The following is a 27,978-nucleotide window of genomic DNA, read 5'->3' as shown; positions in this document are numbered from 1 at the left end:
AACCTTTTTTTTGGTTAAGACTTCATTATGATTACTCAGATGACTCACTGCTTTACAATGTTACAAATTTCCTACAAATGAATGAACACCTTTTCTGTAACAAAAATCTACTTCCATCTTTCACGTATTAGTTGAGCCAGGTCAATTTTTGTTAATCTACTGCCTGTTTGCTGGAGAGAGCATTCATCAATCTCAGAAGGAAAATATTTCCTTTCCTAATTTTTTTTTTTAAAGGGTAGTCCTCCTTTTTTTTTTTTAAAGAGGATTTTTCAAATGAGTCATTAGACATAAAAAATATAAAAGAATAACTTTATTAAACATACAAATTCAAGAATATTCAAATTTTGTTTTTAAAGATACAGTATGAGAAGACCGAGCACATCAGCAGTAATGGTTTATGTATATACTATACTTACCAAATAGGGTAGGTAGACATTACTGACTTGAATGCATAAAATAACAAAATGTATGTTCTAGATCCCTAGAACATTTCTATACTCTGTATCTCTACTAAATGGGAAACTTCTCAGCAGATCCATACCCCCAGACTTACTTCCCACAGAAAGAATTTGATATATTGTCAATGATATCTATCATTTTGGAACGTAGTAATACATAAGCCTCCATCTCTGGCCCTCTTCTATTACGCCCACTTAATTCTCTTCCCAACACACTCAAGATTCTAGTAACCAATGTTCTCTGAGCAGAACCAATTTAGTTGTATAGGATGCAGAGATCCTGATGACACTACGCAGAGGAAAAAATCTCCAATAATATTCTCAAGGCTGTATTTACTTTTCCTTTTAACAGTTACCTAGTTACACCTAAGACAGTGAGAAAAAGAAAAGCATTTTGGACTATCAGTATTCACTTTGGCTCTGCAGCTTCCCTTTAAACAACCACTGTGCGCAGTGAGTTCCCAACTGTAAACATGTGCAATATTTAACAGAGCACCCAGAAACTTTGTGGAAAGCACCATGTTATTTCCAAGAAGAACGTGTTAGGTAAGAAAGAGAAGGTGGAAAAATCAAGAGAAAGCATTAAGAAAAAACATGTCAATTCGCACACAAAAAAATGCTTTAACAAAGTACTTTGAAAAATGGATAAATTAAATTCAGTTTTAACTGATATTACCCCCAACATCTTTTCATTGTTTTAGTGTTCGTAAGTGTAACATATGCCTTTAGAAGAGGGAATGATCTCCTTTACCTACAGAATGGTTAGAGCACCAGCACCAGGTTGAGTTCTCTAAAAGTACACAAAGCTCACAGTTTAAAGAAACCAATAGTCTTTTGACTCCTTTAGTCCTGATCACATCCTTTAATTTTAAGACTTACACCTCAAACTACTATATACTAGGATAAAACAGCTTCTTTTTCTGTATATGGCAGTGACAGGTAATTAGGGAAGCTAAAGATCTGATTCTACTTGGGTAGATCTAAGTCAAAGATCATATAGTTAGCCTGAAGAACTACCCCATGCATTTTAGGTAATCTTAATCCATATTTTAGAGTCTGCCAAAGAGCAAATACTAAGATTTTAAAATACTCATCCTGCCCTGGTCTCTAATCAAGAAGTTCTAGCTGTTACAAAGAACTCTTTTTCACCCTGTTTCAGCAAACATTATAAGAAGAATGAGAATCACAAACTCATATCTTTAAAAAAAGGGTGCAACAAAGCCTCTTCTGCTGTTATTCTTGAAGCTGGATTTAGATCGAGTAGTTTATCAAGCAGGTCATAAGCTTCATCAGGTACCTCATTCCAGCCTTGTAAATTGGTATCTGTATTCAGACTACCCCCACAGCCATTACTGTCCCCTTTATACAACAAATTTTCTGAGTGTTGAGGTGTTTGTGTAAGTTGAGAAGCTTTATGGTCAGTTGTCTCTGAAAAAGCTGGGTCACGAGACACAGGCCCTTGTATATCACTTGTTAATCTGGGAGTATTAGAATCGATACCTCTGAGCTTCTCACAGAGTTTTCTCAAGTCTTGTGCTGGGACTTCCTTGCTACACAGTATTAATTTACCTAAAAAAGAAAAAAAAAATATGTATTTTATATTAGTTGAACATATCAGAAGTCTCTCTCTTAAGAATCATGCAAGCTCCATAATGCACTTTGTGGATATATTCAAACTGTGTGTCAGAGCACCACATGCTAATATTTAAGCTGTGTTTTGTACAGCATAGTTGATGGTCAAATCATAAAGTGGGACATAGCAAGTAGAAAGCAGTGACTTACTAAGCTACGGAAGGACTCACCTGACTGCCCATCTCTTGAGCTTTACCACATCCTCCTCTCATTTGTCATCAGCTGTAGCTCCCATTCCCTCTCCTCCTTCCAAACTTCCAAATGCCTCTGGCTACATGGTTCCTATCTTTGCCTGCACTCCCCCATGTGCCTAGGATACTCCAACTTTTTTTAATCATCATTCAGCTTAAGAATTACCTCTGTGAGGCCTGATACTCAGAGTTGAACATTCTAAACTTGTTATACCTGTGAAAATTTGTACTTTTACTTTCACCGGCCTGTATTATAATTGTAGGTGTGTTTCACCTACTAAACTATAAATTCTCTGAAGATAGGGATTATTTAATTTACCTTTGAATCCCCAAAGCCTAGACAGTGTCTGGTACATAGGAAGATCTCAATTAATGTCTGCTGGACTAGACAAAAAAGCATTATTCAGCCTCTCATGTCATTGTTCAGATATCACAACCTTACAGATGCTGTCCTTGACCAATCTCTGAAATAGCTGAGCCCTCTTCTCTTCCTTTCCTTTTTTATTTTTCTCAATACTGCTCATTTGACAGATTCATCTCTCCCACTAGAATTTAAGCTCTAGATTCAATGACAGTACTTGGGCCACATAAAGTCCTGATCATGTTTTTGAAATAAGCAAACCAGATCTCAGTTTTTAAAAATGTGAATATTTTTCAAACAATTTCCTGACAGATTTATCAGACATGGGCAAAAACAAGCACACAAATAGGCAGTAGTGTATTATCTTGGCCTTCTATTTCCTTAGTAATGTGAGGGTGTCTGGGTGGCTCAGTGGGTTAAGATCTGACTTCAGCTCAGGTCATGATCTTAGGGTCCTGGGATTAAGCCCTGTGTGGGGCTCCCTGTTCAACTGGGAGTCTGTTTGAAATTCTCTCCCTCTGCCCCTCCCCCCCACTCTCTCTCAAATCTTTAAGAAATATATTTTGTTATAGACTATGTGTCAGGCATTTATTTTAGCTCAAGGTTTTTCTTCTGAATTTCTTTCACAGAACTCAACAAGTCCTTGATGACAATCCACAATGGGGCCACCTCTTGGAGCTGAAGACAGTGAGGTAGTTTATGCATAATAGAAGCAAAAGTACTCCCACTGCTAATCCCAAGCAAGTCATTTCTTTGGGTGCTAAAGGCTAATTGTGACTACTGAAGTTTTGAGTCCTTCTGTATTCAGCCTAAAGCTATGGTAAGTTATGACTGAAAAAGCTGCGGCAGTTCTACCAATAAAACTGAGACAAGTACTACATGGCATTATTATTTTTCTAACATGAGGACAAGCATTACAATGATAAATCTTTAAAAGCCCTTGCCTGCTATCCTGACACTTACCCTGGAATGTTTTTGTATCACACGTTGTGCTTCCGTTATTGATCCTCATTATAATCTTGACTACAGAGAGGGGAGATTTAAGCTCTTCAACAAAATGTTTTGGTGTTCACTCTGATAAACTTCATGTTTATAATGTTCTCATGAAGTTATTCAACAGTAGATGAAAATTTTTCTCAATAAGTTGACAATAAACATGTGTAAGAATGTATAAGAATATAATTTCCATGGTTTCAATTTTGCCTTCCATTTATGGTCACTCTTCCTTTATATGTGTGTAGTATTTCACACTGTTACCTCAGATAAAATTTTCTTATACTAGGTGCAAGAAAGCTACAGGTTGTAGATTGAGTTTGCTGCAGAAACACTTTTTCATAAGCCTCTACCATGAAGCTTTCTTCACAACCACCACCAAGTTTTTCTGATGGGATCAGACCATAGTAATGGTGTCTAAGTAAGAGGCAATCATCTTAGAAGTTGTTCTTGGTCAAAATAGCTTGTTTTTTCAGACAAGCCTGGACCTTCCTATGTATCATATTTTCTGAATCTTATTTTCTAGGAAGGAGTGGGGTGAGATAGGCATATATTTTTTTTTAAGTTTCTCAGATAATTCTGATCTGGACCCTTGATGGAAGACCTGCTGATCCTGGGGCTGGGCACAAAGCAGCCCAGCTACTTTTGAAGTGAGCTGCCTAAAATTTTGTATATATAGAAGATATATCTTGTGGTAGCATGTTGACTCAATCACAGCCACCCACTCTGGAAAACATTAACTGTCCTTGTACATGGAGAATAAATATAAGGTGAGCATTTGAGTTCAAGTCATAGAACAAGGCTGAGATAATTCTCAGGTGCCCTATGAAGTACACTGCATATCCCTGTCTTTGGAAGTGTAAGAACTTGGATAGCTAAGGAGATGACTTCTCATTGTCCAGTATAGGCTTACAATAGTAACTCCATAATAACTGCTCATTTTTCTTCATTGTTACCCTAACCCTAATGAACCTAACAACTAACACATTTTATTATCTTCTCTACTATGGTTCTTATTAAATTTCCTTGTTAGTATAGACTAAGATCACTTAAGTCAGGCCCAAGAACACCCAATGCTTAATAAATATATAATAAACAAATTAAAACATACTACTAAAAATATGTATATAATAAAGTCAAACCATAACCACAGGGAGTTATTCCATACTGTTTTAAGATTATAAAGTTGAATTTTAAATATTTAAGTAGCACTTTGTGCTTGTAAGATTAAATGATTATATAGAAGAAAAGTGATGAATTATTTTTTTACACAACGCAATTAATTTTAAAGCAACATAAATTTTGTGCAAACACAGAATATGTTTATTTGTAAAGAGAATTTCATAATAATTTGATTTATAGGAGATAATAAAGGCATCTGTTTTGTTCTAGAATATAAAACTGCTTACCAAAAGTTTTAGCAGCTTGGATAGTTTCCCTGGATCCACGAATTGTCATAATTTGAGCCAAAGCAGTTAAATCATCACTTGCTTTATAAAATGGATATCGCCCACTAAGCAAAGAAAGGAATATGACACCTGCAGACCACATGTCAATTGCTGTAACAGAAAACAAACTTTAAAAAAAAATCCCAAATCTGTAATTTTATCACCAGTAGTCAGTTTATATCAATGTTACATCCTTAGTTCTCAACTTTTGCTGTGCAAATTATCTTGAGCCTTACAAAAATTCTGATTCCCTGGCCCACTCAGAAACTCTGATTTAATTGTTCTGGAGTAGGGCTCAGGCATCAGTATTTTTTAAGTGCTTCAGATGCTATAGTGTGCTACCAGGACTGAGAAACCCTGGTCCAATTTCCTTAATACAAAATATAATGTATTCTCTCTTGAGCAACATGTTAATAAGTTTAAAGGATACTTCATCATTAGAAAACAATAAGTAGATATGTATTTTATAAGATCAAAAGAAACCCAAAATAGCTATGTAGGAAAAATCTGGATGCTCCTCAAGAATTACATACTTTAATCTTTAGAATTCTGGCAGTTAATATTAAGACCAGCCCAGGCTCATGTTGGGAAACTGTTTCTTTTAGGGACTTCTCTCCTAATTGTTGACCTTCTAGTATCACCAGGTTATTTGTTCTCTATTCCCTTGGCTGCCTTGGCTGTTTGATCACCTGCCTTTCTTTGTTTCTTCTCCACCTCTGCCTCCTCCTCCAGCTTTCTCTCCAGGCCTTAAGGCTGAGGTTCCCCAGAGTTCCAATCTCTTCTTCCCCTGTATTCTCTCCCTGACTGGCTCCATCTGCCTCATGGCTTTAACCGTCTTTTCTGTACTGATGACACTCAACTGTCCTAGAATTCCATGAGCTTGACTTTTATTCTGTTGGACATTTCTGAGTCTCACAAATATCTGAAGCCAATTATGCCCCGATCCACCTTATCTTTCCTTGTAAACCGTTACTTATTTATTCTCCACCTTTGTTATTGATACCCATTCAAGTCCCCTAAGCTACAAATCTGATAAACATCCTGGGTGCTTTTTCCTTCACCACCCCAAACCCAAATCCCACATCCAATTATCTACCAAGTTCTACCTTTCCAATCCTTAACCTTTCTCTTCATTCCTATTAATGATGCTCTCATTCAGGCTTTCAGTATCTCTTACTTGAACCACCGTTAAGCCACCACTCTCCAAAACCTATCCTCTCTGTACACCTGCCAGAATGATCCAGTTAGAATATAATTAATACCATGTCTTTCCCTTTTATACAAATAATTTCCCAACACTTACAGTCCAAGCTGTTTAACATGTGTGATTTGACTTGTCCCCCAATTATTAGGTTTATTTCTCACCATTCTTTCACTTCTATCTTACATTCTAGCAACACTAAACTTACTGTTTCCTATATGACTAGACCTGTTTCTTGAGATCCTCTGCTCATATATCATTGCTAACCACCCACTACAATTTACATCTCTTCTCAGAGGTTCCCTCTTCTATAAAATTTCCTTCCATATTCCCTTCAGACAGGAATAGTTAGGTATCCCTCAAATACCTTGTATAATTTATAACTGTCCTCTACAAGTTATTATTGAGAGTAAGCAGCTATTTCAGTCCTTCTTTTTGTATCAGTAGCAAGTGTAGAATACACACAATAGTTGAATGTATTTCTTTAAAGTCCATGAGCTAAGCCAGTGACAGCATTCATTTACTCAAGATTTTTCCTGGGTTTTGGCTCAATGGTAACTTTTGTAGATTTTTCCTTTTTCAAAACTTTAAGGCTACTGTACTACTTTTGCAATAACAAAAAAATAATTTTAATAATTAATAATTTTAATTAAGTAACACACATTCAAGTGTATCACAGAAGACTTTTGGGGTATTAGGACAAACAGATAAAATGCAGCCAAGTCTCAAGTTAGCAAAGACTACTAAACACAATTTTTCTTCCAAAACAAAATTCCTGGCAAAAATCATCTTATAGAACCTAGATGTCCATCAAAAGATGAATGGATAAAGAAAATGTGGTGTACACACACACACACACACACACACACACACACACACAATGGAATACTATGCAGCCATCAAAAGAAATGAAATCTTGCCATTTGTGACGACATGGATGGAGCTAGAGGGTATTATGCTTAGCAAAATAAGTCAGTCGGAGAAAGACAATTATCACATGATCTCCCTGATAGGAGGAAGTGGAGATGCAACGTGGGGGTTTGGGGGTAGGGAAAGAATAAATGAAAGAAGATGGGATCGGGAGAGAGACAAACCAGAAGAGATTCTTAATCTCAAAAAAAAAAACCTGAGGGTTGCTGGGGAGAAGGGGGTAGGGAGAAGGTGGTGGGGTTATGGACATTGGGGAGGGTATGTGCTATGGTGAGTGCTGTGAAGTGTGTAAACCTGGCGATTCACAGACCTGTACCCCTGGGGCTAATAATACATAAAAAATTTTTAAAAAATTATTTAAAAAAATCATCTTGTAAACAGACAAGCAAGATGTAATCTATAGGAAAAAATGTTATCAAGAAAAAGAAAAAAAACACAACACTAAGAGTAGAAATTTTGATTAACAGCATGATCTCAAAAATGGGACTACCACACTGTTAGAACCACTTATATAATTTATTAAAAGCAGAAAAATATTAGTATTAGTAAAACAAAGATCATAAAATATACCTGGGATAACCAATTCTTAATGGGGTTCTTCATTTCTAGTGCAACATACCTGTAGTTTGGTTGGGGCACTTTGTCAAAACCTCTGGTGCTCTGAATCCTGGTGTTCCTGCCCTAGGGGCAACCTGTTGCCGCCTTATGATGATGAAATAAGATTTTTCTAGTTATATTACAAGTTTAATTATTTAAGACCAAAAAGTAACATTTATATGTTACAGTAAATTCTGCCTTGATATCTATGCAAATAAAAGTTACTTATAAAGCAAATAATAATTCAGTGTGATGAAAATCCTAAGTTTTATTTCTACCTCTCCCCTCTACCCCACAAATTATCAGGCCTTATTCCAAAAAAATTTTAAGGTAACTTCCAGGTATAAAAATAGGTAGTAGATGATAAGGACCATAACAGGAAAACATAATACAACAGAATTGAATATAACAAAATTCAGAGGTAAAAAAATTCATTTGGGAGTGATATCAGAAATCTAAGTTTCTGATATACTTACTCTTATATACTTGGGTTAGCAGAGGTTCATGACAGCTCATGAAAACTTTGAAAGGAAGGGAGGAATTTATGGGGTTAAGAGTAGGAAGTGGGAGTGAGAGAGACACTCTATTTAGTTCTGGTTATTTCTACATGGGAATAAGGAAAGAAAACAGAAGATTAAATCAGCAAGGTTCCAAAAGGTTCCCTTTTTTTTGGTCCCTAAGGTTCCAAAAAACTACCCCTGCTCCCACCAAAAATTATTGTGCCTATAAGAGCAAATGTGTTTTTCAAAGAGCATATAAATGTCAAATGAACAATATATGAAAATCGTTATCATTTGCTCTTCAAGGTACCTCTTCTGATCAGTGTCTGTGTTGTTCCTTTCCTCACACTAAATCAATTACCCACCAAAATCAATGCCGTTTCTACTCCTATCTGATAGCATGCTGATTTGATAGCACCATCGAAACACATTACCTTGAAAGGCAAATACTGCAAACTTTATCTGTTGCATAACAGTCACAGGTCAGGTTAGCTGGGCAAGAACTGGCAGTTTTCCTGATCACACCACTATTCGTAACTTTTGTAGAAACAGCCTTCTTTTTTGTTGCTAATTTTCTAGATAGTACATCCGCAGTCTTTGACTGCTTCATAAGCTGTAAAAGAAAAGTTTTATTTCCTATTTTCATGATACTTAACATGATACTTTCAAATGCCAGTATAATAAAACATAACAGTAGAAACATAACTTTCAGAACTGCCAAATGGGCTGTTGGATTTTAAGTTAACAGTTATCTATTAAAGTATTTAAGATCTTTTTAGGTTTTCCTGTTGAATAAACACATTAAAATTTACTAAATAGTCCTCAATTGATAATTACTTGACTTATACTTTATCACAACTTTTCCTGATGTTATTACAAAAGTATAACACAGTTAGGTTCTAGTGTCTAACTCCATTTCAGAACTATAAACTGCACAATTACATTGGCTAAAATCAGAGTTTTAATTTGTTGCTCATGCTATCTATCTGTTACAGGATATCTTAAGTCAATTTAAAACCATTTAACATTGATTACAATTTAGTAAACTTTACAAACGTTTTTATGCTATTAACTGTGTGTCAGAAAAGTGTTATTTATTAGGAGCTCACGTTCTAGCCAATGAGAGAAAAGGCCTAATATTCTAAATTTTCCTTTAGAAAAGAGTAACAACAGCCAGCTAACCAAAAATGATAAAAAATTTCACCAGAAAAGTTCAGGGAAAAAAATGGAGAAAATAAAAGTGTTGACAAGATGCTCAAAGCAGTAATACTGTCTGCCACAGCAAAGCTCTATTTTTTAAAAACTTAGTGATAATAAATACTAATCTACTAATCCCTAAATTCTCTTTAGTGTACGACTGACTGATGATTGCACTATTAAGCTATATTACTTACTTTCACTGCAGGGCTCTCATGTGAAATGGAGCTGTGTATATTGAAATTTCTTTCTCCAAAAACAGAGCGCTGGACAGAAAGGCCTACAGATCCCTCCTACAATACCAACAAAAACAAGGAAAATAAGGATTATATCTGTAACACTTTCTGCCAGCTGTACTCTGCCAGTTTTGAAAGAGTTAAGTGACATGAAACAAAAACAGCTGCATCCAAGTCATTCTCAGGCACCAAAACACTTCTGTGAAAGGAGAAAATAGTCTAGACAGAATTTTTAACACCCATACAATGTTATCATAATCCACAAATATAAGAACTAAAAAATTTAAAAACCACCTGCATGGATGTTACATTTTTGCTGTGCAGCTAAAATGGAGATAGACACTTCAGAATATTTCCCCTATAACTAATGTTTTCTTTTAAAAAGGATAATTAATCTGAACTTTATAACATGCAGGGAGAATTTATTTTCCATATTTGTTACATAACGTAATGACAGAGACATTATAAATCTACCAAGTAATTTCAGTTTTGAAATGGTAAAACAATCCATTATAAATCTGAGTGGAATCTAATCAATTTAATATGTAACAAATGTAAAAATATTTTTTTTGATTGCAAGTATTGTCTTGGTATTATATCTCCCTCTGTTGGATGAAGAAGTACATTTCTAAAACCTTATTAGTATTTGAGAAATAAAAGAGGCAGAACCTTTCCATCTTTTCCTTGTTTAATCTGACTTTGTGCATTTGTGTAGGGCCTTTTAACAGAAGTTTTCATGGTGGGCTGCTGATTCAATTCCTTAGGTGCTGCTGGGCCACTCAATGAAATCTTGTTTCCTGTGATTATATGGCATTTATTTTGTGAACAACTTTCCTGCTGAGCTTCAGACTGGACAAATTTAAGAAGCTCTATTTTCGTATCATGGGTTCCTTGAGCCAAACCAAAGTCTACCAATGCGTACCTAAGACAAAAGTAAGCATTTTTACTTTTTTGTAACAATCAAAGCTTAATAACATCATAATACACTCAATTCATATTTATACAAAAAGTTAATTCTTTACAGGATCAATTAAGAATTTATAACAATCTTGAAAAAAAAAACAAGAAAAATGAGTTTATCAACAAGCTAATGATTTAGCAATTAACTAGGCTTGAAAATTAAGGAATGATATATCCCATACACACAAAAAAATCTTTCTCCTCTTTTTCCAGTGGCCTATGCTAACAAGGCAGATAAGGACTACAGGACAAAAGCCCAATCCTTTGTTTCCTTACGATGGCAGAGATGACATCACAGTAGATAATGTTTAATTAAATAAACTTTAAAAAATGAATTAAAATCTTGGATTTAAAATTTGATTTAATTAAAGAAAGTTAAAGAGAAAACTCAGAAGTATAAAATTCAAGAAAAGAAGTTCTATTTCTATACTTCCTACCATACTCAGTATGACCCATTGTATACTGAACAGTATTAAAGTTAGGTCTTCAGCTTATAATGCCTCTATCAGTGTAAAAACACACACACACACACACACACACACACACACAACTTTAGTATTGAAACAGGAAATTAGCTATCATTGGGCAATCTTTCTAAGTTTCTTTTTGTTAAGTGCTATTTCTACTGAACCATGCTGTATCTAATATACACTGCTTTACCAATACAATTTTATCTTTTCTTTCACTGTATTTCCATTCCCCAACCACAATGAAAAACTGAAACAAACAAACAAAATCTGTGCATGCAGTATATTCTGTACCTCCAAGATGAACCGCATAGCACAAATTCATTCAAGCGTAATTATTTTCTTAACTTTTCATACTTACTTTTTCAGGCGCCTATTATATAAAAAATTGCTGGGTTTAACATCACGGTGAACAATACCAAACTGATGAATCCGTTTCAAAGCTTTAAAGAGATTAAACATATATTCCCGTACTTCTTGAAAGGAAAGAGAATTCAAAATGTCCTAAGATAAAGTTATGGATAAGGTCATAAAATTGTTTTCAATTCAATACTCAGCCAATAAAAATTCAGTTAGTATTAAAACCTACCAAAAAGGACTCATGCTCCAGATATGGCATAGCAATAACCACATGATCATTTTTCCTAAAGCAGTATTTAACTCCCATGACATTGTCTTGCCCCCTAGTGGAAAGATGCATAATGAACTTTAGAGGAAAGGTCAAATGAATTGAAATTTTATGCTCAGTTTCCTTAAATATGAAATTTTAGCAATGCATAAATAATGCTAGAAAACTACTTAAAACATGTTTAACTGACTAATACAAGCTAAAAAAAAAAGCACTAGTAATGAAGTTATTATAATTCAGACATGATATAAGTATAGTTTTAATTGGGGAAGTGATACAATGAGGACAACATGAATAATAAGAATACATTAACAAGCCTTAGTAGCCAATAAAATGATAATAGTAATAAGTTAATTAAAATATAGCTAGTATTTATTGAGCATTCACTATATGTCAAGCATTGATCTAAGTAAGCACTTCACATTTAACAACTAATTCACTTAATCCTCACAACAGCTCTATCACCTTTTGTACAGATAAGGAAATTGAGGGATAGGGAGGTTCAGGAACTTCCAAAGGACACTAAACTAGGAAGCCATAGAGACAGCATTTGAATCTGGACAGTCTGCTCTAGATCTATACTCTTAACTGCTATGCTATATTGTATCATAAAAGATGAGGAAAATAGGATAAAGTTGACTTCCATGGTTCTGAGCCCTAAGAGTGAGACAACATGGATACCAACAGAATATATGGAAAAATCAGGAAAAGAAGCATTGAAAAACAAGACATCATTTTGATAAAAATTTCTAGATACGAAATCACATCTTTTTTGAGAATTGCGAGGTCAGTGACAGTACTTGTGGAGAAGTGATACCTAAAGCTCTGAAAATAATCTGAGAGAAGAGAAAATTCGAGTCTTGGAAAAGTCTCAAGTTGGAGGGTAAACCAAGGAAGGAGCAGAAGCCCACAAAGGAATGTCATCCAGATGAGGAGTTTTAAATGAAGTAGTAATCAGTATGAAGGTCATGAGAATAAGGACTGAGGGAAGTCTTTTAGTTTGGCAGAAGAGGAATTAACTGGTAATTTTTCAGAGAGCAATTTAAGTGGAAGGGAAGAGGCCAAACAGGACTTAAGAGAAAATAGGATACAATGGATGCAGAACATAAAATTTGCCTGAAATATGTGGCAAAGAAAAGAAGAAAAACCAGTGTGGGAGCTAGAAAGGAAGCAAGATCAGATAAAGACCTTTTTTTAGCATGCACTTTTTTGAAGTACATGGAAAGGAAAAATGGTAGAGAAAATATTTAAAATATGGAAAAAGGAACAATTTTATTCAAGTGACTAGAACGGATGTAATTATGCTTTAGAGAGACCATCTCATCCTCCTATTTTCTCTAATAAAGGGAGGGGTGAAACAAAGAAATTGGCTTGTCCATTCATCCAAAAAAATATTTAGTGGGCACAGTCATTTGGCAGACACTATGTTAGATATTAGGAATGGGAAGGTGAATTAAAATGAACATTTCTGCCCTCATGGAGTTTATTATCTAATGAACAGTAACATAATAAAATAACATAAGACAGATTACAAGGTTTTTGAAAGAGATCAAAAGATGCTGTGACAATAACATATAAGTGAATCTGATTTAATTCAGAAGACATCTTTGTTTTTCTGTTTAAGTAGGCTGCAGGCCTAGAGTGGAGCTCAATGCAAGGCCTGAACTCAGGACCCCTGAGATCAAGACCTGAGGAGAAATCAAGAGTCGGATGCTTAATTGAGCCACTTGGGTGCCCCTAAGAAGAAGACATCTTTTAAGTGGTGCCACTCTTGCTCAGATCAGAAAGAAGAGAGGTCAGCATGCAAAAACTGGGAGAGGTCTTACTGGGGGACAGTATGGACAGTGACACTAAAAGAAGAAGGCTTGAGACAAATTTGAGGAAGTCAAGAAACTAGAGCACAGAGAGGGAGGTGGGAAAGTGGCATGTGATAAGGCTGAATTTTTGTTTTTGTTTTGTTTTGTTTTGTTTTTAAGGAAAACTACTGGAGGATTTTAAGTGATGGAACTAACAGTATATGGTTTATATACATAATATAAATTTTTATATTTAAAGATCACTCTGCTGTTTTCTAACAATGGGATTCAGAGGGAAAGAGAAGAAGCAGGCTATTTTAGCAATCTAGGCTTGGTCTGAGATAGTGGTTCAGAGGACAGGAAAATATGGATGGGTTTTTATAGATATATTTTGGAGGTAAAATGGCCAAGACCAAATGATGGATTCGCAGATGAGCTGATGAAAACAGACTGTTGCAACAGGGGTTTTGGGGTAGCCAAAGGAATATTAAAATTTAGTTTACAGAATATTAGGTTTGAGATATTTATTAGGTACTCAAGTACCTAGTCAAGTCAAATCAGGTGGGTATATACAAAACTGCAGGTAAGAGGTCTGAGGCAAGATATATACTTATGGGAATCATTACCATACTCTTAAAGCCACATGGAAATACAAACTACCTAGAGAAGGGTCCTGAGCAGGAAAGCCCAAGAGCAGGCACTCCAACATTTAGATGTCAGGTAGAGAGGAAGAACTAGCAAAAGGATATTGAAAATGAAAAGCCAAATAAAGTAGGAAGAAAAACAAGAGCATGTGGCAGTACAGAAGTCAAATAAAATACGTTAAACATTGCCTACATTCATGGCAATAGAAAAAGAAAACTGCCAAAAAGGAAGTCATGGTTGACTCTATCTAAAGTAACTTCAGGTTAGCACAGAGGACAGCAGACACTGTGAGTAGTGAAGGTAGGGTGTGTAAGTGAAAACAGTGTATGTAGTCATTTTTGGGAAGTCTGGCTGAGGGGGGGAAGCAAAGACATGACGGAAGCAGCTGGAAGAGGGATGGCAGTACAGGGGCACAGGAGATACTAGATCATGTACCTTTGTTGATAGGAATGACCTAGAAGAGAGAGATCAATGAGAAAGACATGCCAGATGTTTCTGTTCAAAATAAAAGTATGAAATGAGGCTTTAAATATAAAAATTTGTATTATGTATATAAATCATAAACAGAGGAGATATGAAATATGAATTCCCTATATTTTAAAAAATATCTAGACCATGGCTTATGATTTGGCAGGAAGATTAGAAAAAGTGGTAAGAGAATAGGAAATCAAGCTGAGCCTCAAGGGTAATCCACTCTAAAAATACAATTTAATTAACCATCCCAACGTTAGAGGAAAAATGCTACCAAACTGGAAACACTTGATTGAAAGATGTTCAACTCATGGGTAATCTCATCATCTCTGCTAGATATCCCTTTAAAAATCTGAAAAATTATATACAGCCAGTTCAATTAAAATATTTTTAAGTTACATACCCAGCCACTGTGAGGCACTGAAGTTCAGCTGCAATTCTTATAGGATGACTTGTTGGAATTAAGTGTTTTAGAGCAATTTTCTCTTCAGGTCCTATTTGTAACTGTGCTGTAGCCAAATAAACAGAGCTAAAAGTGCCTGTAAAACAATTTATTAAATTTTTCAATATTTGGTTTTGATGCTAAAATAGATTTTAAAAACTGTTTGGAACCCAGAAAACTATCCTAATCTATTCATTAATATATTTAATGATATTAAACATTTAGAGTAACAACATTTATAAATACAACTAACTTTCAATTTTTAATAAATTCTTAACTGTGCTCAGTTCTTTATAGGGTATATTAATTTACCAAAGATCTATAGTAAATCTGTTTGCCTGGGTTTAAAAAAAAATATTCTCATGGTCACAATCCAAGGTAATGAGTATTTTTCTGTAATACTGTCACTTGAAATTATTTTCTTACAGAAATGTTAATAGTCTTCAGGGGAAAAACCCTACAACACCTAGGCTTTTAAATTCAGCATTAAACTAAGCAGAAAACATAAAAGAGTTGGTGGCCAGTTAAATTTGAGAAATACGGAGTTAAAACAAACTGATATATTTGTTTACTACAAAAATTTCCAGAGCTTTTTTTTTTAAAAGATTTTATTTATTTGGCAGACAGAGATCACAAGTAGGCAAAGAAGCAGGCAGGATGGGTTGGGAAACAGGCTCCCTGCTGAGCAAAGAGCCAGATGCGGGGCTCGATCCCAGAACCCGGAGATCATGACCCGAGCCAAAGGCAGAGGCTTTAACCCACTGAGCCACCCAGGCGCCCCCAGAGCTTTAAATGTGTTTTAAATACATCATGAATAACCAAAAGGGAGCTTATATATACATTTTCCAAACTTATTTAGCCTTGGAACACCCTCCTTCCCTTCCCCCTCCAAGAATAGCTATCAGTTTGTTAAGAGGACACCAGCGGATTCCAGAACAGAGTTTTTTGTTTTTGTTTTTAAAGATTCTACTTATTTGAGAAAGAAAAAGCATAAGCAGGGGGAGCAGCTGGCAGAGAGAGGGAGAAGAAGGTTCTCCACTGAGCTCAATGCAGGGCTCCATCTTGGGACTCTGGGATCATGACCTGAGCCGAAGGAAGATGCATAACCACCTGAGCCACCCAGGCAACGCTGGAACAGTTTTTTGAACACTAAGTCAGAACACACTGGGATTCAGTACCAGATCAGGCTCTCACTGGGGAGTCTGCTTCTCCCTCTTCCTCAGCCCCTCCCCTCTGCTCATGCTCTTTCTCTCTCAAATAAATAAAATATATATTTTTTTAATTTCTAAAAAAAAAAAAAAAAAAAGAGTAAGGAAAAGATGTAAAGCTCTACTTCTTACATCACAAATCATCTCCTCTTCTAATTCTTCTGCCCCCAATGACCCAGCCCTTTCTTGTCTGACACTTTGCATTGTGAAAAGCAAACAAGTAAACGGAAGGTTTTTTGTTTTTAACTATTTAAGTATTTCTCAATATAGCCACCAAAACCTTCTATTATCTTTTACTTTCTCATTCACTTCACATCTGATAAATTCACCCTTCATTCAGTCAACAGGACTACAAGTCTCTCAAGGACATTTATGTTAATACTGACCTTTTTTTTTCTTTATTTGGTGGGGGGAGGGGAGGAAAAGAGAATTTCAAGCAGACTCCCCACTGAACATGGAGCCTGATGCAGGGCTCAATCCCTCAACCCTGAGATCATCATGACCTGATCCAAAACCAAGAGTTGGACACTTAACAAACTAAGCCACTGAGGCACCCTATACTGATTATTGTATAAATATCATAATACTTTATTTTCATCTATTTTGCCACCTTAGGTTTCATACATGTTTCAATGTAGGGTTCAACCTAACTATAATGGAGAAAAGGAAAAAGAGCTGACTTCCCTTGATCGAATTCCTCCATATGAATTTTTAATTTCTCATTTTTAATAATTATTGATATATTAGTATATTGATACTTTTAATGGTATAACCACATAAAGATTAAAATAGGACTGTTCATTTTACTGTAAATACTTACTCTTTCACACTTTCTAGGGAAAAAGAAACCTGATATCATAATTAGTAATAAGACCATGGTCTTAAAAGTTTAAAAAGCATGTATTTTTCAGGGGTGCCTGGGTGACTCAGTGGGTTAAGCCTCTGCCTTCAGCTCAGGTCATGATCTCAGGGTCCTGGGATTGAGGCCTGCGTCAGGCTCTCTGCTCAGGAGGGAGCCTGCTCCCCCCCCCCACCCCGCCTACTTGTGATTTCTCTATCAAATAAATAAAATCTTTGGGGAAAAAAAAATATACTTTTCAATAGGAAATACTAATGAAAAATCAAGATTATGCAAAGGAAAATGTAAGGAAAAGAAACTTATAAATAAAGTAGATCTCTATATTACCTTCTCCAATTTTGTCCTTAATCTTAAACAGATTACCAAGCTGTGGTACAGCTTCATAAAGCTTCTCAATATCTTTTTTAACACCTATCACGGAAGAAGAATTTGTAGTTATAATTAATGAGAGTATATTTTATACTTTTAAGTCAAAATAAACTCAATGAAATAAATTCTAAAACAAAATTAAATTACAAATTAAAAAACTATGATAAATCTCAAAATCATGATAAAAATATTTAAAACCCTGTTAGATTACTATCACACACACACCTCTTGAACAAATAGATAAAACTGGTAAGTTCCAGAATCACACACACCAAATTTGTATTAGTTTTGAATTACACACTAGCAGATACATTGTCACTGCACAGAGTACAACACAATAAAGAAGCTAAATTAAAAAAATAAACAATCTGTCTTGCAATCACTAGATGGCATGACAAAGACACAATGTAATCTTCTTGAAAACTATTTCTCTCCCCCAAAGACACAAAATGTTACACACTTGGGAAAGTTTTATATATTGAATATTCACAGTGTATCTTCAGAGAGAAATATCCACTAAAGCTCTCAGGAATGTTGGAAATATTTTTAAAGAACTATCCCAATATCAATAGTATCCTCTATCCTTGAGAGCAAATACAATACATGGCTACTTTTAAATAAAAGTTCTTTATAAAAACATACATGGTTAAAATAAGGACAGGCAGTAATACCAGTTGTGATAAACTACTGGATATAAAAGAAAACTACATACTTAAGAGTCATAGGATTTTATTACAATATCTAAGCCAACCATCAGCTACCTTTTCAGTTATAATAATAATCTGAATAGTGTACATAACGGTTTAAGACATTTTCAAACCATTTTCACATATATTATCTTTTTAGATCTTCAAAATAGCACTGAGAACAGGAATTATCCTGATTTTCAGATCAGAAAACCCTACTCAGGGAAGTGAAATCATCTGGCCATATAACAAACACTATAAAAATGCTCAGCAATGTGTAAAAAAAATTTGGTGCGACCCTCTTCACTAGGAGCTCAGTCTACTGGAAAGAACAGATTTTAAAAGCTGAATATAAGACAGTAATTGTAATAATAGAGGAATGCAATATATTACTAGTTAGAAGGAAGGGGAGGGGAACAAACGCATCTGAAGGTACCAGGAAGCTCCACGTGACAGTTAAGCTATGTTTTTAAGCACTCACCAAGTGAAAAAAATGGATGAGGCATTTTAGGACCCTGTATGCAAGGAACTATGTATGTAAAGATATGGGTTATTTTGAGGGGAGAGGTGGATAAGGCAAGTAATGACATTCAGTGTGGCTACAGCAGGGAAAAACAGAGAATGCAAGTGAAGCCATGGAAAATTTTTAAGCAGGAAGATGGTAAGTAGAGGACAAATTTGAGGGGGAGGAACAACAAGAAGAGCTTTTAGAAACTAGGGGTACCTGGATGGCTCAGTTAAGGGGCTGCATTTGGCTTAGGTCATGATCCAGGTTCCTGGGATCAAGTCCCAGCTGGGCTGGGGATTCTGCTTCTCCCTTTCCCAGAGCCACTCTCTTGTGTGAGTATGTGTATGACATGCACAAACTCACTCTCTCAAAAGAATTTTTAAAAAATACAGCTGGAACTATTTAACAGGCCAAGAAGATTTACTCTAGTATTCTTTCCACTATATCAATCCATATAAGAATTATTTCCCATCTACTTCATAGGTGAAGTGGAGAAGCTTCATGGGTTTCCAATATAAGAGGCAAGAATGTACCCACAATTACATGTATCTGTTTTGGAGATGGGAGGCCTAAATTAAAATCCTGGCTCCAATATTTAACAGGCAATATGACCTTCCTTGAGCATACAGCTGACCACTTTGAGCCTTAGTCTCCTTATCTACAAAAAAGGGGTAATAACTGTACCCATGCTAATGAGATACTGTGAGGATCAGATGAAATAATATACATAAGAGAAACTTTTAACACGATGCCTAGCACATAGTAAATATTAAATAAAAGACAGTGGTAATCTTATTGTTGTAATTATTGTTGGTTTTTTTTTTTTTTAAGATTTTTATTTACTTATTTGACAGACAGAGATCACAAGTAGGCAGAGAGGCAGGCAGAGAGAGGAGGAAGCAGGCTCCCTGCTGAGCAGAGAGCCCTATGCCAGACTCGATCCCAGGACCCTGGGATCATGACCTGAGCTGAAGGCAGAGGCTTTAACCCACTGAGCCACCCAGGCGTCCCTGTAATTATTGTTATTAACATTATTTCTTTAGCACTTTTTAAAAAAAGATTTTATTTATTTGACAGATCACAAGTAGGCAGAGATCTTTAGCACTTTTGCTTTTATTATTCCCTCTACTTGAAATCTTCTCCCCATATAATTTCATGTGACTGGCTCAATGGTCAGTCTTCTCTGATATCCTATTTAAAATAACATTCCTCTTATTACTCACATTACGCGGCTTATTGTCTTTAGAGTACTTATCCAGTATAAAATCATCCTGTTTGCTAGAATATAACAAGAATATAAGCTCCGGGCGCCTGGGTGGCTCAGTGGGTTAAGCCGCTGCCTTCGGCTCAGGTCATGATCTCAGGGTCCTGGGATCGAGTCCCGCATCGGGCTCTCTGCTCAGCAGGAAGCCTGCTTCCTCCTCTCTCTCTCTCTCTCTCTCTGCCTGCCTCTCTGCCTACTTGTGATCTCTCTCTGTCAAATAAATAAATAAAATCTTAAAAAAAAAAAAAGAATATAAGCTCCATCAGTAGCTCCCTATTTGTGTAATTTACCATGGTACATTCAGCTCCTAGTTAGAAGTGCCTGGCATGTTTGTTCAATGAATGAATTATTACTATCATTATGGGCATTTAGAGATAACTGTAGGGGGGAAAAAAAACAGTACCGAAAGTTGGGAAGTTACAAAAGAGTGAAGCCAAAGACAGTAGCAGCTACTTCACTATCAGCTACAACACTACTTCACTCTAAAAACCAAAACCAAGGCCTGGGGGGAAAAAGACAGCTTTCTAGCAGTCATACTTGCCACAGTCAATTACAATCTTTCCTAATGAGTGTCAATTCCAACCAGCTTCAAATTCCAGTGTATGAAAGATACTAAAATGATATGTTCAATTTTATATATTTCCTTGATTTCGAAGCACAATTTTTAAAACTGAAAAAATCAGGATGCAACCTACAGTTGTCAGCCAGCATCAACAGAACAGGTATCAATACCTTAAAGAAAATCCAAGAAATCACAAAGGAGCATTCACATTTAACCCTTAAGCACGAATGGTCATGGGGAGAAGTGGTAAAGGTGGTGAAGTAGAAAGCAAACGTAGGCCAACTCCACGTAAGTGGGCTCTTACGAGTCCATTAACAATGGCTTTTAAAAAAAATAAACTCTTCAAAGAAATTCTGCAACACTAATGTACAGAGGACAATATTGTGAGGGAGGAAAAGAGGATGTTAGTGAGTCTGAGTACTAAAACTGATTCAGAAGAGAAAGATATGAAATGTTTCCCTTTTTAATTATGTACCAGAGATACACAGTTATTGGTCTCATTAGATCTAAAAGAACTCTTTCAAAAAGTATAAAATAAAAAATTCTAGGTGATAAGAAAAGCATTGAATCAGTATAACCGGCAGCATTTCTGAGCAGTATATTAAAAGGTATATCTGACAATCAATGATATTTATATATTATGAAATATGTTAAGAAGCCTATTTGTAGGGGTGCCTGGGTGACTCAGTCAGTTGGGCATCTGCCTTTGGCTTGGGTCATGATCCCAGGCTCCTAGGTTCGAGCCCCACGATGGACTCCCTGCTCATTTTGGGGTTTGCTTCTCCCTCTCCTTCTCTCTCTGCCCCTCCCCCTGCGCTCTCTCTCTCAAATAAATAAAATCTTAAAAAAAAAGAAGCCTGTTTCTAATCTTCTTATTACTAAGCATATTAAAGTGTGTGCATGTTTTGTTGTTTGTGTATATATGACTGGTAACACCAAAACTTTTGAAGTAGTATGATACAGAGTTGTGCTGTCTACTAGTTTCATGTGACTTTAAATTTAAGCTAAAATTTTAAAAATTAAAAATTTCCTCACTCTAGCCACAGGTGACAACAGGCATTTCCATTATCACAAAAGATACTACTGGCGTGCTGATATAGAAGAAAGCCTAAATTCAACTCTTATTACTAAACCACATTAATGTCCAGTTTCTGAACCTGCAAATCAAAGAGGTCAGATTAGACAAACTTTACTTCCAAGTCTATGAGTTCCATATTTTGGAACTTCCTTCTGTTGCAGCTTGAGCTGGCACTCAGTAGTAGAGATGCTGGTTCACTATTAGAAATCAACAGAGAGGGAAGCCCGAGTGGCTCAGTTGTTAAGCATCTGCCTTCAGCTCAGGTCATGATCCTAGAGTCATGGGCATGATGGGCATGATCCCAGGGTACTGAGAATGAGCACAACACTGGGCTCCCTGCTTGGTGGGAAGCCTGCGTCTCCCTCTCCCACCCTCCCTGCTTGTGTTCTCTTTCTCTCTCTCTCTCTCTGTGTCAAATATATAAGTTTAAAAAATCTTAAAAAAAATAATCAGAGAGGGGCACCTGGGTGGCTCAGTGGGTTAAAGCCTCTGCCTTCAGCTCAGGTCATGATCCCAGGGTCCTGGGATCGAGCCCCACGTCGGGCTCTCTGCTCAGTGGGGAGCCTGCTTCCTCCTCTCTTTCTCTGCCTGCCTCTCTGTCTACTTGTAATCTCTGCCTGTCAAATAAATAAATAAAATCTTTAAAAAAAATCAGCAGAGAAAAATATAAGGAACTACTGTAATGCACAAGCCACTCACTTGCATACCACTTCCATACCACTCACTACTAATTAGCTGTGTACTCACCTATCGTTACAAAATTCAAAATATACTTAGTTTCCTGTCATCACACAACAGTAAAACTTTCTGACAACCAAACAGAATGCAAAATTCTCAATTCTAAAGTGGACTTGAGGGTAAACAGCAGAAGAGAGCATTAGTGTTAAACAGTGGAAAATACTACTAAAGGCAGAGATGAATGAATACATACTTTGAGGATTACCGTAAGACTGTGAAAAGTCTACAAGCCAAAAAATTAAATGTCTATATTTTAAACATAAAGGTCTAGCCTCTGTTTTGAATTTCTTTTTTTTTTTTTTAAGATTTTATTTACGTATTTGACAGACAGAGATCACAAGTAGGCAGAGAGAGAGGAGGAAGCAGGCTCCCCGCTTAGCAGAGAGCCCGACGTGGGGCTCGATGCCATGACCCTGACTGAGATCATGACCTGAGCCGAAGGCAGAGGCTTTAACCCACTGAGCCACCCAGGCGCCCGAATTTCTTTTTTTTTAAGATTTTATTTATTTGACACAGAGAGATCACAAGTAGGCAGAGCAATAGGCAGAGAGGGGGGAAGCAGGCTCCCTCCTGAGCAAAGCACCGGATGCAGGGCTTGATCCCAGGATTCTGAGATCATGACCTGAGCTGAAGGCAGAGGCCCAACCCACTGAGTCACCCAGGTGCCCCCTGTTTTAGAATTTTCCTAAAATTTTTTTTCCTGCTACTTAATATATCCAAGTGGCTTTAATACAGCCACTATACTCACTGTTTTCATCATTGCTGGCCTGTATTATCTATTTGTAACACAGAGTGATCCTGTGAGAGCTAAGTCACCATGTCACTATTTTGCTCAAACTCACGAATAGCTTCATAACTTGCTTCATATAAAAGCCAAGGAATATCTCCTCTCCTCATACCTCTCTGCCATCACTTCCACTATCCTCCAGCTTCCACTCACAAGGACCTCCTTGCTCCTCCTAAATGCTAGACACACTCCCACCTCAGGGCCTTCTCTCTTGCTGTCTCCTCTGCCAGGAATACTCTCCCCCAGATATCTACATAGCTCACTTTTTTTTTTTTTTTTTACCACCTTTAAGTCTTAGTTCAAATGTCTTCTCTGACAAATTACACTTATTAAAATCACAATCTCCAACTCCAACATTCCCTATCTCCACTTCCCTTCTTATTTTCTTTACAATGTTAACCACTTTTGAATATTTTATTGTCTATCTTTCCCCTAGACTGAGGGCATTGATTTTTGTTATGCATTGATTTATCCCAGCACCTTAGAAAGTAATTGCATGTAATAAACATTTAATATTCCTCATATAAATGAAATGTTTTAAATTACTTACCAAGGAGTAAAACTGACACACTAGGAATATATGTGATGCCTATTCTGGAGCTTCAGGTAATCCCTGACTTACATCTCTTAAACTAGGAAGATCATTTTAGGAACTAGGAAGATCAATTTAATCCAAACTGAGGCAGTCTTGAGAGTGAAAAGGGCCACTAATAATAATGACAGTGTGACAACAGGCATAAACTGGATCTGTCCCAGGCAAATCATATGGCAACTACAACCTATTTTAGTAGTATGAGCTAAGAGCATCCACATAACACACCAAATGCATGCCTTATGGTACAGCTCCACAATACAGAGGAAAATAAACATTTGATACAATATTATGCCCAGTACTTTGTTCGTTGCAGCATTTTTCTTAATAGGTAAAAATGGAAAACAATCCAAAACTTCAACTAAAAAGGTAATTAAATCATAGCATACTACACAATGAAACATCAGGCAGTCAATTTATTTATTTATTTTATTTTTTTTTTTTTTTAAAGATTTTATTTATTTATTTGACAGAGAGAAATCACAAGTAGATGGAGAGGCAGGCAGAGAGAGAGGGAAGCAGGCTCTCCGCTGAGCAGAGAGCCCGATGCGGGACTCGATCCCAGGACTCTGAGACCATGACCCGAGCCGAAGGCAGCGGCCCAACCCACTGAGCCACCCAGGCGCCCCAGGCAGTCAATTTAAATCAAGCTATAGATTTAGTAATGTAAGAAATGTTCAAGTTATATACTCCTAAGTAAAAAATAAAGATTAGAAATAAGTTGGTTACAGTCCTAATTTATTTTTTTCTTAAATATACCTCCGTATGCACAGAAAGACTAAAGGATTGTAATAAAATGCCTACAGTGGCAATATCTGTACAGTGGGATATGATTTCCTTATTTTGGCCTTCTCTGCTTTCTAAATTTTCTTCAATAAGCTATAAAATCTTTTATCAAAAAAAAAAAAAGCTATAAAAAGCTGACAAAATCCCAAAACAAGGGATCATGTTAATTCATCCATTACACTATGTATTTTACTTTATATCCTTGCATTAAGCCATTCACTGGGGGCACATGGGTGGCTCTGGAGCACCTGGGCACCTTTCTTCGGCTCAGGTCAAGATCTAGGGTCCTGGGATAGAACCACGAGTCTGGCTCAGTGGGGAGTCTGCTTCTCACTCTGTCCCTCCCCTGCTTGTGCCCTCTCTTTCAGATGAATAAATAACATCTTTAAAAGAAAATAAACCACTTATTCAAGTATTTTCAAACACCTACTATGTGCTAGACACTATCAGGTTCTGGGACTACAAAGATACATAAAAAGTTCCCACTTTTTCAAAAGTTATTCCATCAAGGGAAAGTAAATCATATTAGATCATGAGACAGTTATGGGCCTGGATCTCATCAGCTTTACTCCTGACGGAAGTTGTTTTTGATATAACCTTAGCTTTTACTGAGTCATTAGAAAAAAGGTACGACTAAAATTTCAGCATGTCTTATGAATTATCAAAGGTACTGCTTATAAGGTTCAATGTTCTGATACATAAAAGCCACAAAACTTTAGAAATTTAGAACAAAATTCATCTTTCTTTATTTCCCAAATTTTCAGAGTATTAGAACAGTAGCTTTCACTTGAACATAATACTAGAACCAAGTCAGATTCATCTGTTCACACACTCTGTCTAATGTACAACATATACCAGGAGCTGCTTAATATACTGCCTTCGAGGAGCTTACAGTATAACTAAAAAGAAAAAACACAGAATGCTAAAAAAATACAAAAATTATAATACAATGACTCTATTGCATTATATGTCCAATGACAAGAGGGGAAAGCTGAATTGTGAAGAACAGGAAAAATGGAAGAGAGGCAGCATTCATGAAAGTGGATGAAGTGGCATTTTTTTTTAAATTTTATTTTTATTTACTTGACAGAGAGAGACCACAAGTAGACAGAGAGGCAGGCAGAGAGAGGAAGGGAAACAGGCTCCCCGCCAAGCAAAGAGCCCGATGCGGGGCTCGATCCCAGGACCCTGAGATCATGACCCGAGCCGAAGGCAGAGGCTTTAACCCACTGAGCCACTCAAGCGCCTCTGAAGTAGCATTTTAAGATTATTCTAGTAGCAGTGTACCAGATGAACTGGAGAATGGAAAAGAAGTGAAAGCAGGCAATTTAGATAAGAAACCTCCCTGCAATTCAGGAGCAAAGTATAAGGGAACGAATCACTGTGGTGGATGTGGGAATGGAAAGAAGCAATGCCATATATATTGAAAGAAGATAAAGCTGGGTAACTGGATATGGGGAGCAAATACAAATCACACAGGTAACTGGAGTAATAGTGGCTTTCATCACCAAAAATAGGGACATCAGAAAAGGTACTCATTTTGACACCAAAGAAGAGTTTAGTTTCAGTCAAAAAGCAAAAGCAACTGATGTCATTTCTTCTAGGGTATTGTTAAGGTCTATTTTGTAGTGGGTAAGTATATATCATGAATAGAAAGTCAAAGCTAGTATCTTTGGGACAAGCATTAAATATGCTTAAAACAAAGATGGAAAAGAAGATTTCACTATCTTTAAGGAAAAAGAAAAATGGTCACCTGGAACTCCGCTATTTAACAAGTATTTATTAAATGCCTATTATGTCCCAGGCACTACTAAAGCAGGAATGAAGGTGCATATTTTAGTGTACAAAATCAAGCATTGTTTGTTCCCCTCCTCCTCACTTCAGGGTTTGGATCAGGGTCAGACAACACTTCATAATGTACACAGAGAAACAGTGCTTTACTATTGCTAAACCATTTATTTTTGTCAGTGAATTCTCCTTTTCAATCCTTTAACTGAAAAATCCCTCCAATGTTGACTTCTAAATCCAAGTTTAATGCAATATGGTGAGTAGAGATAAGAACACATGCCTAGGAGAAAAAAATTCTAGTCTGGGGATCAACAAACTGTGTTCTTGGATGATCACCAATATTCAGACCGTAGCAACTTCATCTGTAAAATGACAAAGATGGTCTATAATCCTAAACAGCAATCCAGTCCTAAATCTAGATCTTAGGATGTTTTACTGATTTATAAAATGCTCCCCTATAAATATACAACTCACTTTACCATTCAGGAAGTTCTCTTTCAAAAAATAATCGAAATCACAGAACTGTTGCCTGCACATCCTTGGAATTACACACATACCTGGTAGTTTAAAATTCTGCTCAGGTTTTTTTAACGAGCCATCAGCCTGAACCTGGTCACGCTGGAGAGAAAAAGCCATTGGTTCATCCATCTCAATCCCCAAAGACGCCTCCATCACAAAACAACTGGGATGCAAAATGCCAGCTAAGGGGTCATGTCCACAGAGGGAACAAAGCAGCTGTGAAAATTAGAATACTGGAGAAGATGAGAGGTTTAAATCACACACTGAACCGAGCACTAAAAAATGCCACTGTCCCCAAGGGGCAAACATTTAAAAGTGCACCATATGTTTAAATACCCAAAGGTGGGAAACCTGCGGGCCACTTCTCAGGATTCCATTTGCTTCACTTTCACCTTCCAGAAACACGAGCAGAGGGAACAAGGGGAAAGCGTCCGAGTCAGGGGAGCCGCCTCGGCGGCCGGCGGTGGAGGAAAGGGTGCTGGTGGGAACTGGGGCGGCTGCCAGTCCCGGCACAAGCCAGGCGGAGAAAGGGGGAGCAGGGACGGGTTGGGCTAGGCCTTGTGGGGAGAGCGGTTTGACCTGAGGGAGGAAATCGTTGGACAACTCAAAGGGAGCGCCAGGCGGCTCGTCCAAGGCCCCACGCAAGCTGATGGAGAACTGGTCCGATACAGGCCACGAGCGCCGGGCAAAGGAAAAAAGGGAATGAATGGGATCCTTGTAGGAGCACCGGCCGCGAGCACAGCGGGGAAGGACCTTCCTCCCTCGGACTCAAGAGCGAACGGGATGCTTAGTGCGCAGGCGCAGGACTTTCCCGCCGTGGGTCAGCGGGATCCGAAAGGGGTGGGGGCTTTACTGCGCTGCTACAAGACCGAAGTCACAACCCAGAATTCGTTTCTAATCCCTCACAATCCCGCGCCAATGAACAAACCGTCGGAAACTCACAGTTTAAGGGAATACGACTTCTGTGGCTCCCCAGGTGCCTGGGTCGCCGCCTCCAAGAGCTCCCCACCTAGAGAGTCTGCCAAACGCGCCTGCGCAACACTTCCCGCCTGGCCGCTTCTGGTTGCTCATGCGCACTGTA

General features: G+C 37.0%; 1 protein-coding gene across 3 annotated transcripts; it reads right to left on the bottom strand.

Moving 5' to 3' along the window:
- Positions 1-290: 290 nt before the first annotated feature.
- CDC7 (cell division cycle 7) lies at positions 291-27,978 on the bottom strand. 3 transcript variants are annotated; one of them, XM_004752609.3, is made up of 12 exons: positions 27,840-27,978; positions 26,936-27,130; positions 17,548-17,631; positions 15,115-15,250; positions 11,761-11,854; positions 11,533-11,675; positions 10,414-10,666; positions 9,706-9,801; positions 8,746-8,924; positions 7,834-7,916; positions 5,045-5,194; positions 291-2,027 (listed from the first exon to the last, which is right to left on the bottom strand). In XM_004752609.3, the coding sequence occupies exons 2-12, from the start codon at positions 27,048-27,050 to the stop codon at positions 1,642-1,644; spliced, it is 1,719 nt and encodes a 572-aa protein (XP_004752666.1). In that variant the 5' UTR covers positions 27,051-27,130; positions 27,840-27,978; the 3' UTR covers positions 291-1,641. The 3 variants fall into 3 exon arrangements, with proteins under 3 accessions (XP_004752666.1, XP_004752667.1, XP_044920782.1); XM_004752610.3 differs by having other exon boundaries at positions 26,936-27,113; positions 27,840-27,958; XM_045064847.1 differs by lacking the exon at positions 9,706-9,801.

The sequence above is a fragment of the Mustela putorius genome, unplaced genomic scaffold (genome assembly GCF_011764305.1).
Source record: "Mustela putorius furo isolate JIRA1106 unplaced genomic scaffold, ASM1176430v1.1 tig00003853_pilon_pilon_pilon, whole genome shotgun sequence".
Taxonomy (NCBI): Eukaryota; Metazoa; Chordata; class Mammalia; order Carnivora; family Mustelidae; genus Mustela; species Mustela putorius.
This window is presented reverse-complemented; position numbering and strand designations above follow the sequence as displayed.

Excerpts from the sequence above, each read along its gene's own strand:
- CDC7 (XM_004752609.3), bottom strand. The coding sequence starts at position 27,050 with ATGGAGGCGTCTTTGGGGATTGAGATGGATGAACCAATGGCTTTTTCT. Across the intron at positions 11,855-15,114 it reads CAGTGCCTCACAGTGGCTGG|GGGGCAAGACAATGTCATGG; the intron begins GTATGTAACTTA and ends TCTTTCCACTAG. Across the intron at positions 2,028-5,044 it reads CCAAGCTGCTAAAACTTTTG|GTAAATTAATACTGTGTAGC; the intron begins GTAAGCAGTTTT and ends TTTCTTTTTTAG.